The 18964-nt window shown below is 45.5% G+C and overlaps 1 protein-coding gene and 1 long non-coding RNA gene across 5 annotated transcripts in view; one reads left to right on the top strand and one right to left on the bottom strand.

Moving 5' to 3' along the window:
* LOC133372075 (uncharacterized) overlaps nt 1-18964 on the bottom strand; it is a 38589-nt gene that overhangs the window by 14596 nt on the left and 5029 nt on the right. For 2 of the 4 annotated variants that reach the window (XM_061600306.1, XM_061600309.1), the window contains exons 1-9: nt 18219-18959; nt 12685-13701; nt 9163-9382; nt 7862-8019; nt 6399-6500; nt 5334-5531; nt 3787-4343; nt 1452-1755; nt 230-443 (exon numbers count right to left, since the gene is read on the bottom strand). In XM_061600306.1, coding sequence (XP_061456290.1) covers nt 230-443; nt 1452-1755; nt 3787-4343; nt 5334-5531; nt 6399-6500; nt 7862-8019; nt 9163-9382; nt 12685-13561 — 2630 coding nt within the window. In that variant the 5' untranslated portion in view covers nt 13562-13701; nt 18219-18959. The other 2 variants (XM_061600307.1, XM_061600308.1) reach the window with 2 other exon arrangements.
* LOC133372076 (uncharacterized) lies at nt 12956-16231 on the top strand. The gene is made up of 3 exons (XR_009759445.1): nt 12956-13743; nt 14110-14234; nt 15299-16231. It is a non-coding gene; the product is annotated as an uncharacterized LOC133372076 (long non-coding RNA).

Below are 18964 nucleotides of genomic sequence, written 5' to 3'. Positions count from 1 at the left end.
GCGTGATGAAGTCACAACATCATGTAGCCAATTAGATTTGGCTACACAAGAATGTCAGAAAGCCAGTTCAGAGAAACTGATAAGTGAACCCTTTTTGTCGCTTGTTCTCAGCACCTCCCCATTGTTGAAAGGAGGACCCCTTTTGCAGCTTGCAACGTTTTTGATAAAAACACTCCCAGAATTGGCTCAGCCCTGGGATATAAATGTAACAGACAAAAAGCTACCTCACCTCTCTCCTTTCCTAGATACAAAATGGACTGGTCCAGATAGACCAGGATGACCTCTGCTTGCACTGGCCTCCCAGGTATAAACTGCAACATCTTCGAGATGCTCCACGGTAGTAGTGCCATTAGCAACCTGCGGTATGTGCCTGAACACTGAGACAGAATGGATCTCCTGTTGCAAGGAGGGATCGCTCCAAAGAGAGGGCATCACCTGTTGCTCTGGAAACACAGATGATACATACACAATGGAAACCAGGGAATGTTGCATCCGTCTCCTTCCCATTTCTTGATGTAACAAGGTAGGTGAAAGACATCTAAAACAGGAGTAGAAAGCCTGTGGCCCTCCAGATGTTCAGTCTAGCCTCTACCCATTGGCCAATAAGCAACATATACCACCACATCCACATGTGCATAGAATATAGCGAAGGACCATAGCTCAGTGGTAGAGCATTTGCTTTGCATGCAGAAGGTTTTGGGTTCAATCCCCAGCATCTCCAGGCAGGGCTGGGAGAGGACTCCCATCTGAAAGCCTTGACAACTGCTACCAGTCAGTGTAGACAATATTGAGCTAGATAGGCCAATGGTCTGATTCTGTATAAGGCAGCTTCCTACGTGTGAGGAAGGCTCTGTCTGCCCTATACATTTAAAGCGGTATTGTACTGCTTTAAACAGTCATGGCTTCCCCCAAAGTATCCTGGGAACTGTAGTTTGTGAAAGGTGCTGAGATTGTTAGGAACCTCTGTTCCTCTCACAGAGCTACAATTCCCAGAGTTTCCGCAGAAAAGGGATCGATTGTTAAACCACTCTGAGAATTTGCACTTCTCAGATCAATATGCAAACCAAAATAATGCCTATCCTTCGAAATTCATACTTCCCCAAATTTTGCAACACAGTTCTCCAACTGAACATGCAAGTATTTGGGGAAAGCGTGCATAAAAATGCACATATATTACTGAACATTACAAAAATGCATTATATTATGGAAAACTGCTTGAAAAGCCTATGCATTAGTCAAAACTGCATACAATAATGTGTTTGCTATTGATAAAAGCACCCTATGTTTGTGACTGCAGATTGTTTTAAATTGTTGCAGCATGCCCTGGAACCTTAGGGTGAAGGTGAGGTAATAAATTAAAATAATAATATTAATAAATAAATAATAGGAGAAATTTGCACTGCAATGCTGATACATTTAAGATTGGAAAAACAAGAAACAAACTGCTGTACCGTGAGCCTTGCTGGTCTTGGACTGTCCTTCTGGCAAGATAACAAATAAACCATTGCTTCCAAATGTGCCCTGAAGCTGCAGACTGCCGTAGGGCTTGTCATCATGCCCGGAAAAGAACATCAAAGTGTATCCTTTCAAGCTGAAACCAGGATTCCCTTTCAGTTCAATGAACTGGTACAGAAGGGTGCGGCTGGCCATGCCCAGTTCATTGATTACGACAGAATAGTTCAGGGGCGTTTCCTGTGTGGAATTCGTACCATGAGGGGAACAAATATTTTCCTGGAAAGGAGTGATTTCTGTCACCTGGAGGAGAAACCCACAAATTTTTACTAGGCCTTACATCTTATATATTCTAACAATATAAGAACATAAGAACATAAGAAGAGCCTGCTGGATCAGGCCAGTGGCCCATCTAGTCCAGCATCCTGTTCTCACAGTGGCCAACCAGGTGCCTGGGGGAAGCCCGCAAGCAGGACCCGAGTGCAAGAACACTCTCCCCTCCTGAGGCTTCCGGCAACTGGTTTTCAGAAGCATGCTGCCTCTGACTAGGGTGGCAGAGCACAGCCATCATGGCTAGTAGCCATTGATAGCCCTGTCCTCCATGAATTTGTCTAATCTTCTTTTAAAGCCATCCAAGCTGGTGGCCATCACTGCGTCTTGTGGGAGCAAATTCCACAGTTTAACTATGCGCTGAGTAAAGAAGTACTTCCTTTTGTCTTCCAACATTCAGCTTCTTTGAATGTCCACGAGTTCTAGTATTATGAGAGAGGGAGAAAAACTTTTCTCTATCCACTTTCTCAATGCCATGCATAATTTTATACACTTCTATCATGTCTCCTCTGACCCGCCTTTGCTCTAAACTAAAAAGCCCCAAATGCTGCAACCTTTCCTCGTAAGGGAGTCGCTCCATCCCCTTGATCTTTCTGGTTGCCCTCTTCTGAATCTTTTCCAACTCTATAATATCCTTTTGGAGATGAGGCGACCAGAACTGTACACAGTATTCCAAATGCGGCCGCACCACAGATTTATACAACGGCATTATGATGTCGGCTGTTTTATTTTCAATACCTTTCCTAATTATCCCTAGCATGGAATTTGCCTTTTTCACAGCTGCTGCACACTGGGTCAACATTTTCATCGTGCTGTCCACTACAACCATGAGGTCTCTCTCCTGGTCTGTCACCGCCAGTTCAGACCCCATGAGCGTATATGTGAAATTAAGATTTTTTGCTCCAATATGCATAATTTTACACTTGTTTATATTGAATTGCATTTGCCATTTTTCTGCCCATTCACTCAGTTTGGAGAGGTCTTTTTGGAGCTCTTCGCAATCCCTTTTTGTTTTAACAACCCTGAACAATTTAGTGTCGTCAGCAAACTTGGCCACTTCACTGCTCACTCCTAATTCTAGGTCATTAATGAACAAGTTGAAAAGTACAGGTCCCAATACCGATCCTTGAGGGACTCCACTTTCTACAGCCCTCCATTGGGAGAACTGTCCGTTTATTCCTACTCTCTGCTTTCTGCTTCTTAACCAATTCCTTATCCACAAGAGGACCTCTCCTCTTATTCCATGACTGCTAAGCTTCCTCAGAAGTCTTTGGTGAGGTACCTTGTCAAACGCTTTTTGAAAGTCTAAGTACACTATGTCCACTGGATCACCTCTATCTATATGCTTGTTGACACTCTCAAAGAATTGTAATAGGTTACTGAGACAGGACTTTCCCTTGCAGAAGCCATGCTGGCTCTGCTTCAGCAAGGCTTGTTCTTCTATGTGCTTAGTTAATCTAGCTTTAATAATGCTTTAATAGTACATTTCTAACTTCTATCCAGTTTTGTTGCTGTTGTTGTTATTCTTCAGAACTCAAGATGTAGAGAAAAGTATCTGGGGGAGAGTTAGCATCACTACATCCCTTTTGATCTAAAAAGAATCTAAGAAGAAGGTTTGAGGAAGGGCCGTAGCGCAGTGGTAGAGCATCTGCTTTGCTTGCAGAAGGTCCCAGGTTCAATCCCCGGCATCCCCAGGTAGGGCTGGGAAAGATTCCTGTCTGAAGTTCTGGCAAGCAATTGCCAATCACAGGACACAAGTCACTGCCCATTAAGTGTACAGCAGCCTTTGTCAATCTGGAGCCTTTTAGATTACAAATAGTTTGGATTTGGCTGGGACTCATGGGAACTGTAGTCTAAAAGCTCTGGAGAGCACCAGGTTGGCAACGGCTGGTGGAGAACCTGCTCTGCTGTAGACAATAATTGATCCGGCTGGAACACCAGTGTAACTCAGCTTTCTGTGTACCTCATGCTCCACCCAGCCCAACCCAACATTGCACCAATTACCTGGAAGCTGCTATGGTCTCTTGGCCTCAGGCTGTGACAACGGCTGAGAGATTCGTCTTGGTTGCTGTGAGAATAGTCTTCGTGCAGGAGGCTCTGGCCTGGGGTGAGGACGGCGAGCAGCTTGTCAGCTTTGTCTGAGCCTCGGGCCTTGTACACTAGGGCATCCACCAGCCCCACGGCGGTTACGGGCATGTGCATTTTGTAGGTGACCTCGGGGCTACTGTGGTAGAGGGCCACAGCGTCCGCTCCGTTCTGGATGGTATTGTTGGGCAGAACAATCAAGGGCTTGGGGATCACCCCAGAATTACCCACCAGGAAGAAACCCCGCTCGTCGGTACTGTAGCCTGTCAGGTTCAACACGCTGTAAGCCAAGTTGTTCTTGCCATTGTAGAGGACTAGCCAGTAGCCCCGGAGAACAAACGGTGCTTTTCCAGGGTAGAAGAGCTCAATGTATTCAGTATCCTCTCGTGCGCCAGGATTATCTGGGTTCACTTCGTTGATAAGCAGTTCTATCTGGGAGGTTGCTTGGGTTGTTCTTAGAGTTTCTGACGTTGCCTCTTTAAAGAGCAAAATCCCACCATGTCAAACTGAACAAGTGCTTTTTTAAAAAAAATCAGTTAAAGATAGCTAATAAATCATATGAGACAAGAAATATGACCTTCACGACCAGGTGGAGATGCAAATCTGGTTCCTCCTTGGTCCTTGTCCCATACTCTTTAACCCAGGGATGGCCAACATGGTGCCCTCCAGATGTTTCTGGACTACAACTCCCAGTACCCTGACAATGCTGGCTAAGGCTGATGGGGATTGGAGTCCAACAACATCTGACACAAGGCTCATTTACTGAAACCGAGGTCCGTCCGCAATCACTCACAAAGTGACACTTTGACCACTATAGGGTGGAGAACCTTTTTCCCTATGGAGGGCCACTGACCAATGAGAAAGCCCAAGTAGGAGCCCACACCCAATGGTGGGCAGAGCCAAAGCTGGCAGTGGGTGGAGATTGCAGCATTCCGTGATTGTATACCTCTCCCTCTTCCTGTGCCACCCCATATCAGTGGGCTGTATGAAACTGAGCTGAGGGCTACACGTGGCCTACTGGCCACAGATTCCCCACCCCAATGGTAAACATGCTGGCTCTCACATTCTAAGGCTCACAGTGTTTTTCCGCAGACATGCTGGAAGCAAAAAGAAAAACAAAAATCAGTGCAGTTTTGAAAGGTTCAGAAAGCCATCCTGATTCAAAATGGTGTCCAGTTGTATCCAAACATAGACAAAAACCTGCACCTTGATCTCAGGAGCCATCATGCAAACTTTGGTTATGATATTTTGAGAAGTGTCCAAATGCATAGCAAACAAACGACTTGCCAAAATATAGAGCAGATAAAATAAATAAAAATAAAACAGGGAGGGAAACACACTCTGCATATGATTGGGAGACACTCTCCTTTGAGGGAAGTCAAAGACTGAATCCTGATGAGGTCTGGCTTTTCCCTAACGATCAATGTACGGAGCCTACGTGCCTGCCACCTCTCTGCTACAGGTACCTGGAGGCCTTTCTGTCACATTAGCATCTCTCACGCACGCCTTTGCCACTGTGCCGTTCCATTTTCCAAAGCGTAACACCTCCTTGCTCTCAAGGAAAACCGAGAAGGCCTTCAGCTGGCTGTTGAGCTGTTCTGCCGACCTGGCAGTCAGGAGAGCAGTGAAAACCAGTTCTGGGCCCTGGCAGGCTGCAGCAGGATCTGAGGGGGAAAGTAAAACGGGGAACAACCTTCAAACTAGAGCCCTGTACTACTATAATGTTCAACAATATTTCTAAAAGCAGTATATTTTTACTCAGGGCTTGCCAGTTATCACATGGGACCACATTCCACAATTGTGGGGCCACCACTGAAACGGCATGGCCAATATCACATGGAACTGCATTCCATAATTGTGGGCCACCACCAAAAATGCCCTGTTCTGTATGCTTGACAGCCTAATTACCTTTGCAGGAAGGTGCCACAAGAGGGCTTCAGAAGTAGATCTTAGTTCTCTCCCCCAACCCCAAGGGTCTACGCTTGGCTTAACAAGGGTCTCACCACTGCCTTCTTCAGGACAGCAGGAACCATCTGCAGCAGGCATGTATTTGCAAATTCTGAGATCCACATGCTCATCCCTTTTCCGGAAGATTTCAACAGCGGGCAAGGATCAAGGAGACAAAGTGGCAGGTCTCACTCCTCTAAGCAGGTGATCCATATCCTAAAGCTGTACAAGCTGAAGCTATCTGTATTCAAATTTTTGGTATTGGAGGGGGGGTCAGGCATGCCATTCTCAGTGGGGTCCCCCAGTCTGGAAGAATCAGGGCATGCAAACGGAAAATTCTCTTAGGATGCACCTGATCTACTTGAATATTCCGTGCAAAGTGGAAATGGTAGCACTGTCAGTGCAGTGGACCCCTCCAGGTCTTGGGACCCTGCCAAATGCCCTACCTCGCCAACTTCTGGAGTTGGCACTGATTCTGGTTAGCATCCTGCCCCCTCCTCCTCCATTTTTTCCCCTTTAAATTTTTGTTAATCATTTGGTTCAAATAGGTGGACGCCCAAACATATATAATGCAGACATTTTACCTTTGAAATAAGCAGGAGACATTCCGCAGTTGCATCGTTCATCAAGGGCCTGGGACAACACTGTAAGTATTTTAGTTTTCTCCAGGGACTCTTGCTGACAATCTAAAGACAAGAAGAGTGAGTGGTTGTAGCGTGGGGTATATGCACATCATGCATAAGATTGGCTTTTCTGATTTATATGTATGTCAAAGAAGTTTGCATCCAATGTTGGTTCTACTCAGGTTAGTAATTGAAATTCATGGACATGACCAACATAGATCCATTAATTTCAATAGATCTGCTCTGAGCAGAACTTAGCTAGCTACAACCCAATGTATGTATGTATTTATTTATTGCATTTTATATCCTGCCTTTCCAAGGAGGGAAGGGTGGCATATTTATTTATTTGTTTAACAGGATTTACACGCTGCATAATCATCCATAACCCCTAAGGAATTTACAAAGCATACAAAACATTCATTAGAAAATATTGATAAAATTGAATGTTAAAAGCGAGTTTAACCTAAACTTTTATCAAAATGGAAGTCAAATCAGCCGTTTGAAATATGCATAATAAAATAAAATGACATGTTAAAATGGCATGTCTGGATAGGCCTGCCTTAACAAAAAAACTTCTTTAGCAGGCGACAAAAACAATACAAGAAAGGGGCCTGCCTAATATCAATGGGCAGGGAGTTCCAGAGACTAGGTGCTGCCACAATGAAAGACAGATTCCTTGCAAGTGCACAACAAACATTATGTGGCACTTGTAAAACTGCTAGTCCCACAGATCAAGGCAGTCAAGATCAAAGCATACTCAGCCCTTCTCCTCACCCCCACCATCATTTTACTTTACAACCACCATGAAGAGAGACCCTTTGTGTAGATGAGGCTGAGAGACGATGACCAGCTCAAGGTCACTCAGGGATTTTAATCTCCCAAGTGGCGATTTGAACTTGGATCTCCCCAGTCATAGTCTGAGATTCTAACCACCACACCATACTGCCCAGATGTGTGGATTCTTCTCATCCAAGGTAACATTTGCACCAAAGTTCTTGGGGCAGTGGCGGCAGCACCATGGACAGACCACTGTCCCACTGACATGGAGCCAATCAGCTGCCGCTGCCTTGGGAGCTTAAAAAAAATCAGCAATACATTCAACCCGGAGTTTGCATTACGTTTGTCAATTACAGAAGGTTACATTCAACTGATTAATGCTGCACATATACATACTCTTGCTTATTAATACCTGTCCCAAATAACTACACTGAATTTGGAACTTCACATAGAAGTCAACACAGAGGCAGGGCAGGTGGTGGGTGTAGTTTGGAGGAATATGGCCTCATGGGTCAAATGTGGGCCCTTGGGCCTAATTCGGCCTGCGGGCTGGAGGTTCCCCACCTCTGCTATGGGGCCATTAAGCCCAGAGTCTAAAATGACCTACCTGCACCACATGTGGTTCTCCCAGAAGCTGCAGCACTTACCTGTGACTTGGAGGCACAAGGAAATTCTTCGGCCAAAACGCCGCTTAGGGCAGTCATTGAATTGCCGCGGTGTGGGCAGGCCGAGAGCGTAAGTAGAAGGATCCCGGGCAATGGAGCAGCAGCCACAGCGGCTCACAGACGTGGCATTTTGCTGGGATCTGATAGAGATGAACCAGAGACAGCAGGGGGAAGAGGTTGAAAACGGGTGGAGAAACAAGAAGCCAGCTGACTGAGATTACATTATAGGCTTATTCACATGTTATACCGACACTGGTACAAGTGTTTGTATGAAAGAGCGCATGCTTGCAGATTTGTACAGCTTGACTATTGAATACGCAGGTACACAAACTGTACACTCATTACTTGAGAATAACTGCATGCACAGGCACAAGGGCCTAACTCTGAAGCTTCTGTTTTTATTTTGTAAAAAAGCAGCGATGGGGGCGGCGATTTGGATCGAGGCTGTAGCGCAGGAAGGGGGGGGTGTCCCACCTTCCTCAGGCTGCACCCTCTGATACAGATAACTTCCTCATCCCAGCCCTTTGAGCTGCTATTAGCCATACGGTGGGAAACGTTTTGTAAGCTGCCCTGGGAATCTGTTGAAGGGTATGGTATGTATGTATGTATGAATAAATGAATGAAATGAACTGAAAACTCACAGAGTTAAAATGCTGATGCTTTCAAATTTCCCCCTCTGTGACTTAGAGCAGCTCGGAAGGGAGGCAATCACAGAAGAAATTGTTAGATCAGGGATGTGGAAGCTGCAGCCCTCTAGACGTTGTTGGACAGCAATTCCCAGTATCCCTGATCACTGGCTACACTGACTGGGGCTAGCGGGAATTGGAGTCCAGCATCAGGGTGGGCCACAGGTTCCTCATCCTTTGTTAGACTTTCTTCCACATGCTGCACCCACAATCCAAATGTATATATATATTTTAAAAATGGATGGTTTTACTTCTATTTAGATATTTTTAAAGGTCAACTTGCTTTTAATTTTTCATTTTATTGGGCTTTTAAAAAAAAAAAAGAAATGAAATTTTTTTATTTATTGCAAACCATTTACAGGTTTGGGATAATTAAGTGGTATGCAAACCCTGTTAAATAAAATAAAAGGAAATAAATCGTGTAATGAAAAACATTCCTCATCTGCATGTTTTCTGCCTGGGCTACCTTGCCACCTGGACTCCTTTGAGATAAAGGGTGCGACAAAAATGTAATAAATAAATAAACAGATACAGAATTTGGACTCTGCAGAGTGGTGCACTCCCCTATTGCAAAGGTCCCCTTGCTGCTCTCCTCACCGCTCTCTTGCGCAGAAGAGGGGTCTCCCCGGGGTCAGGATATCCTGCAGTTTCAAATCAGTGCCTTCAGCTGTTGTGTACACCAAGGCATCCAGAAGGTTTGTTGCTGAGGCAGCCGCCCCCAAGGCAAAGCAGGCAGGGGTCCCTCTGTAGAGGGCAACAGCATTGGCACCTGCCCGGAGGAGGGGCCTGCTGGTGTTCTGGGGGAATGGCAGGTCCACTGCAAGCCAGAGAGAGAATGAATGAGGATTTAAGTAACCTTACAGAAAAATCTGCCCATCAGAATAAAGGCATACTCACACAGCTCCACACCATACATTTAAAGCGCATCCAACGCACATGGGAAGTGTAGTCTGTCATGGGTGCTGGGCATCTGTAGCTCTGTGAGGGGGAAACCACCATTCCCAGGCTTCTTTGGGGGCAGTCATGAGGTTGAAATGGGCATTGGATGTGCTTGAAATCTATGGCGTGGACTCCATTCCATTTGCTCTGCAATGGTTTATCTTCTACCGTTTCAAAAGCCAGGAGGAATTTCTTCTCTTTGATTGAAGCCATACTAGGAAAAAAACCCTAATATTCTAAACCAGGAGTAGCCAGTGTAATGCCCTTCAGATGTTGTTGGACTCCAACTCCCATCAGCCCCAGCCAGAATGGCCAATGGTCAGGGATGATGGGAGTTATAGTTCAGCAACATCTGGAAAGCACCACATTGACTACCTTGGGTCTAAAGTATGTTTTCAGAACAAACTAGGATCTGAAACCATGTAGTAGAATAGCCCTCCAGATGATGTTGGACTACAACTCTCCTTCATTCTTGACCGTTGGCCAAGCTCGCCAGAGTCTAACAATATCTGAAGGGGCACAGGTTTCCATCCCTGATAATAAACAAGACACACTTCTCCATAGTTCTTTGGATATCACTGGGAACTGTGATTTGTTTAAAAGTAGAAGTGAAAAACTTGCAGTCTCCTCCTTTGAAAGAAGAGGGGAGGAAGAGCATGACAAATCATACTTTCTTTCAGAGCATTAAAGGAACAGTAAAAAAAAAAGAGATCACTGGTCATGGAATGTACACTCATTCCACTTCCGTCTTGAGTAAACAGGTTGTACAGGTTTTTCTACCAATTCAAAACCCTGCCAAATCTGGTTGACCACAGGCGAGACGAAAGAAATATACACTGACACCAAGTAAAGCCTCTTGTAATCCACTTTCAACTGAGAAGAACTTCCTGGTTGATAGCCTGGATTCAAGTCATCTGGACCATTCTGGTAAACTAGAGATGATACTTGAACACCTAAGCCATTAATTGCATAATATGCCTGTGTTGAAAACATAACCCTCAAAAAAGTTGCGCACACACATTCCTTTCCTGGGGAAAAATAAAGTCTGAATGTATGTTGTAAAGGGAAATACTGTAACAATTGCAAAACTGCTTTGCATTAACAGCAATATAACTGACAAACTGCAGGAGCGATCTCACATCCACCAAGGGTGGCACTGGCAGGTGACCATCTTTTGCTGAGTGCAAAAGATTCAGAAGTCCATTACAGTAAAGCCAGTGTAGGGTAGTGGTTGTAGAGTGCTGGACTAGGCCCTGGGAGACCAGGATTCAAATCTCCACTCAGCTTTAGTCACCATCTCTCTCAGCCTAACCTACTTCAGAGTTGTTGAGAGGATAAAATGAGGAAGTGGGTGAAGAACCCTTTATGCCACCTTGAGTTCCTTGAAGAAAAAGTGGGATATATATGTAGTTAAACCTAAAAGTAAAAGCAAATCCAGAGGCCCCCTTGCTCTTTCACATGCTAGAGTTCTCACCTCAGGGCAAGTCAGGGCCTTGCCAGATAGGAAATTAGGGTTACCAACCATACTCTTTTAAGAGTACATGTACTCTTGTTGAGATGGTGCAACAGCATACTCTTACTTTTCACTTATTGAAGCCAAATGTACTCTTTTGAAATGACAAAATGATGGTAACCCTATAGGAAATGGAAGGCCCAGAAGCAAGCTGTTTTCACAGGGCCTGTTCGTAGCCTTGTTCCCAATCTAAACCACCCTTGATGTCCTTTCAGTCTCAGGCCACAACATTCACACTATACATTTAAAGCACTCTTATACCACCTTAACAATCATGGCTTCCACCCAAAGAATCCTAGGAATTGTGATTTGGTAAGGGACCCCTAATCCTTTCGCAGAGCTACAGTTCCCAGAGTTCCCTGGGAAGAAAGATGGATTCTTTAAAAAAAAAAAAACCCGATGAGACCGGCTCAGGATCCAGCAGATCCCAGGATGGCTTAGCCTTGCTCTACCCCCAGAACACCCCGTTTCAGGGGATACCACCAGCATAGCTTCTACATAACTGCATGTTTGGCAGCCAGCAGGAGGCTGACTGAGCCAGAAGAAGCAAGCAGAGGAACACCTCCGCTCAGTTTAAACCCTCCACAGTCCAGCATGAGCGGGGGTTGGATCGCAACCTTAAGATCTCTTATAGCCTACCAAAGGGTTATCCAACATGAAAACACCACAGCCTGCACAGCTGAATGTTCTGGCCTTAGTGGTGCCCACTGATTGTAACCTGCACAAGGCCCCCCCAAGCGCTGCAAATTATGCCAGGAGCAGCACTTAAACTCAATAGCACAACTCATGGGATTTTGTTGTTGTTGTTAATGGTGCTTAAGGCGTTCAGCAAAATTGACCAGACGACTCCTAAGCGCATAAGAAGAGCCTGCTGGATTAGGCCAGTGACCCATCTAGTCCAGCATCCTGTTCTCACAGTGGCCAACCAGATACCTAAGTGAGAAGCCCGCAAGCAGGACCTGAGCGCAACAGCACTCTCCCCTCCTGTGGTTTCCAGCAACTGGTATTCAGAAGCTTACTGACTCCTGCCCAGTGCAGAAATGGAACAGATTACCACTAGCCCCCCTCCCCTGCAATTTTATAAGAACAAATTTTCTTGCAGCACTTTAATGCCTGATACATTCTCCCGCTATACACAGAGAAATACTTTCAGATTTGCTTTTAATCATACTTGCTAGTTACCTTCACACAGGAAGAAGCGAAGGGTGTGGGAGTTAACTGTCAAAATTCTCAAAAGAGATGGCCAGACTTGAGGCAGGGCCTCAAATTATGTATAACCTCATTAGATGGCTGCCCATCGGTGGAATATGCTCTCCAGTGAGGTCCGCCTGGCGCCATCATTGATACCTTTTCGGCACAAGGTACAGACGTATCTTTTCTCCCAGATGATAGATTGAGATGATGTTTTGCTTTTAATATGCTGCCAAACTTTCCTGTGGCTGTGTGGGGGTGCTATTGCTATGGTTTTGTTGTTTTTATTGCTATATTTTTATAGTCTGTTTTATTTGTTTTTTAACTGGTGGTCCACACATCATAGTTGACGATCCCCTGGTGTAGACAATACTGACCTAGAAAGACCAACCTAAGTATGTTCCTACCTAGGTATGTGAGAAACAGCTCTCTGCAAGTTAAAGAGGCCAGCACCATGGAGGGCAGCCCAAGCCTACCTGAGGTGTTGGACTGGGCTGGGCCAAGGAGAAGCAACCCGTCAGGAGACGTCTTGCCATGCACCTCCATGACAAAGTAAATCTCTTGGGTACTCCCCTCAATCAACACCAGCACCAGGTCCTTCACATTGGTAGAAGGAGGGCCTTGCAGCTCAACGAACTCAAATTCTCCGGGGGACGATGCAAGGTTAACCTCGTTGATCAACATGATTGATGCATTCAGCTGTGAAAAAGGGATGCAGTGGTTATCTAAGCCAGGGGTAGGCATGGACACTTGGAAGAACCACTGAGAATCCGCCTCTTGACATCTCTCCAGCGACTCATCTGTGGTCCTGAAGAGAGGGTCCTCCAAGAAAGGCTCCACATCCGGGGTCAGAATACGGACCAACTCATCAGCTTTGTCATTCATCTTAGACTTATGAACCAAAGCATCCACTAGCCTTTCGTTAGTGATGGGCATGCCCTCGTATAGCTCCCTCCTCCCAAAATAGAGGGCAATAGCATCTGGTCCGTTCTGGATTGTGTTCTTGGGCAGGATCACCGATGGCTTTGGGATGACCATGGAGGACCCCATGAGGAAGAACCCTTGGTTATCGGTGGAAAAGCCAGCAAGATCCTTGACTCTGTAGGCTGTGTTGCCATTGCCATTGTAAAAGACTATAGAGTAGCCATCCAAAGGGGTCCGCTGGCCGCTTGTGTGATACAATTCCACATACTCCAAGATGTCTTCTCCCGGATTATCTGCATTAACCTCATTAATCAGGAGTGTGTGCTCCGCCTTCTGTTTCTCAGGGTTCTTAGAGAAGTTCAGAGAATCCACCTCATGTAGCAAGATGCACGCATGCAACAGAGATGCAATTAAAAGGCCAGGCCCCATGGCCACAAAGACTAACAGCTCTCCAGGGGACAGAAGGGTTAGGTCCACTTTCCAAGAGCACTAAGCAGGACAGAACAGAAAACTTCAAGAAGCAGCAACTCTCTCTCTCTCAGTCGTGACCAGCTGTGGGTTCAACCATCCTGAATCCAAAGTTTAGAGGAAGGAAAAACACAAAGGTGGTGGTAAGGAACATTAAGACTTCCCTTTAGTTTTGGACTTTGTACTGGGGAAGGGGAAGCTACATAGCACAGTCAAGCTGGGTATCACTGTCAAACAGGGAAGGGCAAATATGTCAATTTTGATTTCCAACTGTTTTTCGTTTTTCCAAGCTTAGGCTCGGTTCTCCACATTTCCACAGCAATTTGCACTTCTTTTTTTTAAGTTCTCATGAAAATTCATCACAATTGTAGTGTGAATTTCTCCTAATGTATACATTTCTGTATGCAATTTTTCCTTACACAATTTTGCAAAGCAGTTTTCCCTAATATGATGCATTTACTGTATGCATGCTATTTTCAGTAATATATGCATTCATTTGCACACTTTAGGCTAGTATAGGCATTTTTCTACACCTTACTTGGCTGGAGAACTGCACTGCAAAACTCGGAGAAGTGCACGCTTCGAAGGAGAACTGCATTTCGGTTCGCATACTATTTCAGAAACAGCAAATTAGGTAGGTTTGCCTTTAAATGCAAATTAAATCAAAGTTCTCCCTCTTTCCTGGGGCTGCCCCCATGTAAGTCCTACTCACACAATGAAATTAATGAACCTAAGTTAGTCATGCCCATTAATGTCAATGGGTCTACTCTGAGGCGGACTAGAATTGGATACAACCCATACCATCCAGTTAGGCATTACTGTTGCCTAACACGACATATAAACATGAACAGATACAGCTATGACGGATGCTACAACAGAAAAATTAACACATGAAAAAACTATTGCCTATATCAGGGCTACCCAAACTATGGTCTGGGGACCACCAGTGGTCCATCAGCTTTATTCCGGTGATCTTTTAATTGTATTTTTGTTGCTTCTTTTATTGCTTACATTGTATTTTACTGTATTACAATTTGAATTCTACGGAATGCAAATTGTGACACAAAAAAATAAGTATAAGACGTAAAAGAAGCAACAAAAACTCAACTACGAATCATATAACATCCAGCACTGTGCACTTACAACAGGCAGAAAAATCAAGAAGTGATCCGCCAATTTTCAAGGGGTCCATGGGGGAAAAAATGGGGGAACCACTGACCTATATGGAAGACAAAAGATGTTGAGGTTCTCTATGACACCTTCAGAAGGCTGTATCAATACCGAATGATGACCGTACAGTATTCAAACAGAAAGAGGGAGATGAGATGGCAAGGAAACCCTATCTCAGGTGTGGGGAACCTCCAGCCTATAGGCCTAATTAAGCCTTCCAGGTCTCCCCATGTGGCTTGTCAGCCTGTTTTGGCCAACCCACACTCACCTGTCCTACACTTGATGCTATATATGACATCAGATGCGGGGCAGGTAAATAAGGAAGTTGGCTTATACTGGAGTCAGACCATTGGTTCATCTAGCTTAGCACTGTCTATACTGATTGGCAGCAGCTGTCCAGAGTTTCAGGCAGGGATCTCTCCCAGCCCTACCTGGAGATGCCATCAGGGGATCGAACCTGGAACCTTCTGCATGCAAAGCAGGTGCCCTGCCCCTGAACTATGGTCCTTTTCCTATTTTCCTCCCCAGCCTGGCACTGCAGTGGGGAAGACTGAAGGGGCCACAGGCCACTACCATCCCTGAAGCACATTTCTGGAAGGAGAGGGTGTGCTCCTTCCGCAGCATTGGTCCTCAAACAATTGAAGAGGCATTGCCGCGTGGCTCAGACTGGCACTTTTAAAAATGGTGAACTCAATTAAGGTTTTTAAAAAGAGAAAGAGAGCGTGGAAGAAAAGAACCTGCTTATGTGGTGTGATTCAAACTGCTCTTTTCACTTAGCCTCTTGTGGGTAGCACAACCCACTGAACATTTTGGAAACCTGTAACTGAAAAAAGTGGATAAGAGAAGAATCAACTCATTTGAAATGTGGTGTTGGAAGAGAGCTTTGTGCATACAATGGACTGCAAAAAAGAAAAATAATTGGGTGTTAGAACAAATTAAACCAGAACAATCACTATAACTGAGGTTATCATACTTTGGACACATCGTGAGAAGACATGATTCACTAGAAAATACCATAATGCTGGGAAAAATAGAAGGGAGTAGGAGAAGAGGAAGGCCAAACAAGAGATGGGTTGATTCCATAAAGGAAGCCACAGACCCAAACTTACAAGATGTGAACAGGGTGGCTTATAACAGATGCTCTTGGAGGTCGCTGATTCATAGGGTTGCCATAAGTCAAAAATGACATAAAGGCATGAAACAACAACAAAACTGCAAAGGGTACGTTTTCCCCAACACCTATAAAACCACACTTAAACACTTCAGATTTTTCTGCATTTTTTTGGGGGGGGGTGCACACCATTTACGCCTAGAATTCCCTAATGTTATTTAACAAAGCTGCCTTGGGGTATTTAAATGATATGCATGAGCTACTAATAAAGAAGTCCATAACGCAGGTCTTACCCCTGCCTTAGACAAGCATCTCTCTCTCTGCCTAAGTCCTCAACTTTGGGATAATTATACTGAGCTACCTTGTAAGGTTGTTGTAAGAACTGCAAGATAGTATTTTATTTGTTTAAAAGCATTTCTATACCGCTTACTATTTCAAAAATATCTTGAAGTGGTATGCAGTCTAAAAGCAATCTATCCTTAAAACAAAAACACAACCTAGAACCAGTAAAACAGCCACATAACAACACACAACAGCCTATGTACGTGAATAAAACAGAAATTCGGAGGACTCATATACATAAAACAGGGTCCAATCTTACGAGTTAGGGAGAGCCTGAGCAAAAATGGGAAGCCTTCACAAGACGTCTGGAGCAAGGGAAGGTTGCTGCTTCGAATAGTTTAATTCTATTTTAATTGTATATTTTTGTATGTTTTTTTACCTATGTGTAGTTTTTATTTGTAAGCCACCCTGAGTTCCAGTTTTGGAAAAAGGGCAGGGTAAAAATAAAGATTTATTCATTCATTCATGTATGGCAGAGGGGGAAGCACTCCATAGTATTGGGGCAACAGCAGAAGATGCCTGTTTTGGGGTCACTGCCCTGTGATATTCTGTAGGGTGTGGTGCCACAAGCAGGATTTCCCCAGATGGTGCAAGTGATCTTACACCACATCATTATATAAGGGGAAGGACACAGCTCAGTGGCAGAGCATCCATCTCGGGTACAGAAGGTCCCAGGTTCAATGCCCAGGTAGGGCTGAGAGAGACTCCTGCCTGAAAACCCTGGAGTGCCACTGACAGTCAGCGTGCGCAACACTAACCTAGAAAGACTAAGGGCCCAACTTTGTATAGGGCAGCTTCCTATGTTGCATGATCACTTGCATGCCCAAAAATGCGGCATAAAATACCCAGCTGCGAAACTGCAACTTGTAAAGCTCCTCTTCTGCTTCTCTAGCGGGCAGGGAGGAAAAAGGCGTTTTTGGGGCAGGGAGGAAAAAGGCGTTTTTGCCCGTGCGGCAATTCCTGCTAGCGCTAAGCCTGGCCAGAAAAGCGGTTAGAGTGTCCAACCAGGACTGGGAAGACCCAGGTTCCAACTCCCACTCAGCCATAAAAATCACTCGGCGATGTCGGGCCATGCGCAAATCTCAGCCTAACCTACCTCATTTGAAATTATTGTTGTGAGGATAAATTGGTGTGCACGCATGCGTGAGCTGTGAAGAGCAAATACTGTATTGGCTGCCTTGAGCTTCTTAGGGGGAATGCCGTGTCCAAAATGCAATAAATACTATGCTGTATGGATCCTGTGAGCCTTTTGAGCATGCATTTCCCATAGAAAAGCAAATTGGGCGTGGAAGGCAAGAAGGAGGGAGGCAGAGAGTTCCCCCCCCCCAAAAAAAACAAGGATGTCAGATAGCACAGGCATAGGGGAAAGAGAAGTCATGGCTGAGAGTGTCTGTGCCGTTTTAAACCTCTCCCCTCTTTTCCGCTGGAGTTTGGATCAAGATTTAGTTAGCTAGACTCGGGTCCCATTGAAACCAATCTGAAAAGTTAGTCACAATAATTAAGGCAAGTCCCACTGAAGTTCATCTAACTTCAAGTGAATCTGATCAACTTCTCCCTTTTCTCCCAGGGATTTTACGCACCGTACATTTAAAACATATTCCACCTTCCTCCAGAATCCCGGGAACCATAGTTTGCTAAGGGTGCTGGGAACTGTAGTTCGGTGAAGGTAAATTACAGTTCCCAGAATTCTTGGGGAGAGGGGAAAGGAACGTGTTGGAAATGTGCGGGTGGCATTCAACGCTAGTCCTCAGCTAAGACCAACTTAAGTCAACAGACATGGCTAACTCGGGTTCAAATGGGTCTACTCTGAGTAGGAGTTGGTTGAATTCCAGAACTCCTCACTATGCACGCCTCTTCCTGAAGCGGAGCACGGCTCACCTGAGCGGAGAAGTTGGCCGCGTCGCTTTGCAACGCCCAGGCTTAGCCACATAAGAAGCTGAGGTAGGGCCCCCAAAGCAACTTGAACGGCTCCCTTCAGCTCCGCTGTGCACTTACCTCCTCGAGGAGGGGGGACCCGATCCTCTCCTCAGCCGGACCCGATGCATTCAGGACTAGCAAAAGCGCCAACAGATGTAACAAAGGCAATTTTTTGAAAAGAGAAGAAAATCCTCCCCGCTTTGAAAGAGGAAACGCGGCGCTTGCAAAAGGCGTCTCCCTTTTTTTGAAGGAACAGGGGGGGGGGAACGAAAGGGGACTTCTGGGTTCTTCTTCGGGTCAGGCACGAGTGGGTGGGGACGGGACGTGAACCAAACTGACTTCGGAACCGCGCGCCTCTGTCTTGCCCGCCTCCTCATTCGCCATCCCCAGCGGCGCCCTGCAGAATCGCCCCTTCGGGCTGTTTTCGCCCGCTCTCCTGTGAGCCGCGCAAAGGGCTTTTCGCATCGAAAGGAATTTCGGAAAGTGGGAGGGGGAGGAGTGGGCGACGGGATTTGTGGTTTTTCGGGGGGGGGGGTGGATGCCTAATAGTGAGTTCTCCAACCTCCCCTCCTGTCCCCCTCGGAGTTGATCTAATGAGCTCCAGATGGAAAGGTTTGCGCATTAAAGCGGGTGGTGATCCCTTCGGAGGAGGTGCAGAAGTGGATTGGATTTCTAGCCTCGCATGGGACCTTTCGGGGTTTCATTTATTGCGGGGGGGAATACAGTCGGGCTTTATACATGATTTCCCCTTTTGTAAGGACTATGCAATGATGGGTTCTAGCCAACTAAGCCCTACTCTGAGTAGACCCATTGAAATGAATGGA

This window comes from Rhineura floridana, chromosome 17 (assembly GCF_030035675.1).
Source record: "Rhineura floridana isolate rRhiFlo1 chromosome 17, rRhiFlo1.hap2, whole genome shotgun sequence".
In the NCBI taxonomy this organism is placed as follows: Eukaryota; Metazoa; Chordata; class Lepidosauria; order Squamata; family Rhineuridae; genus Rhineura; species Rhineura floridana.
This window is presented reverse-complemented; position numbering and strand designations above follow the sequence as displayed.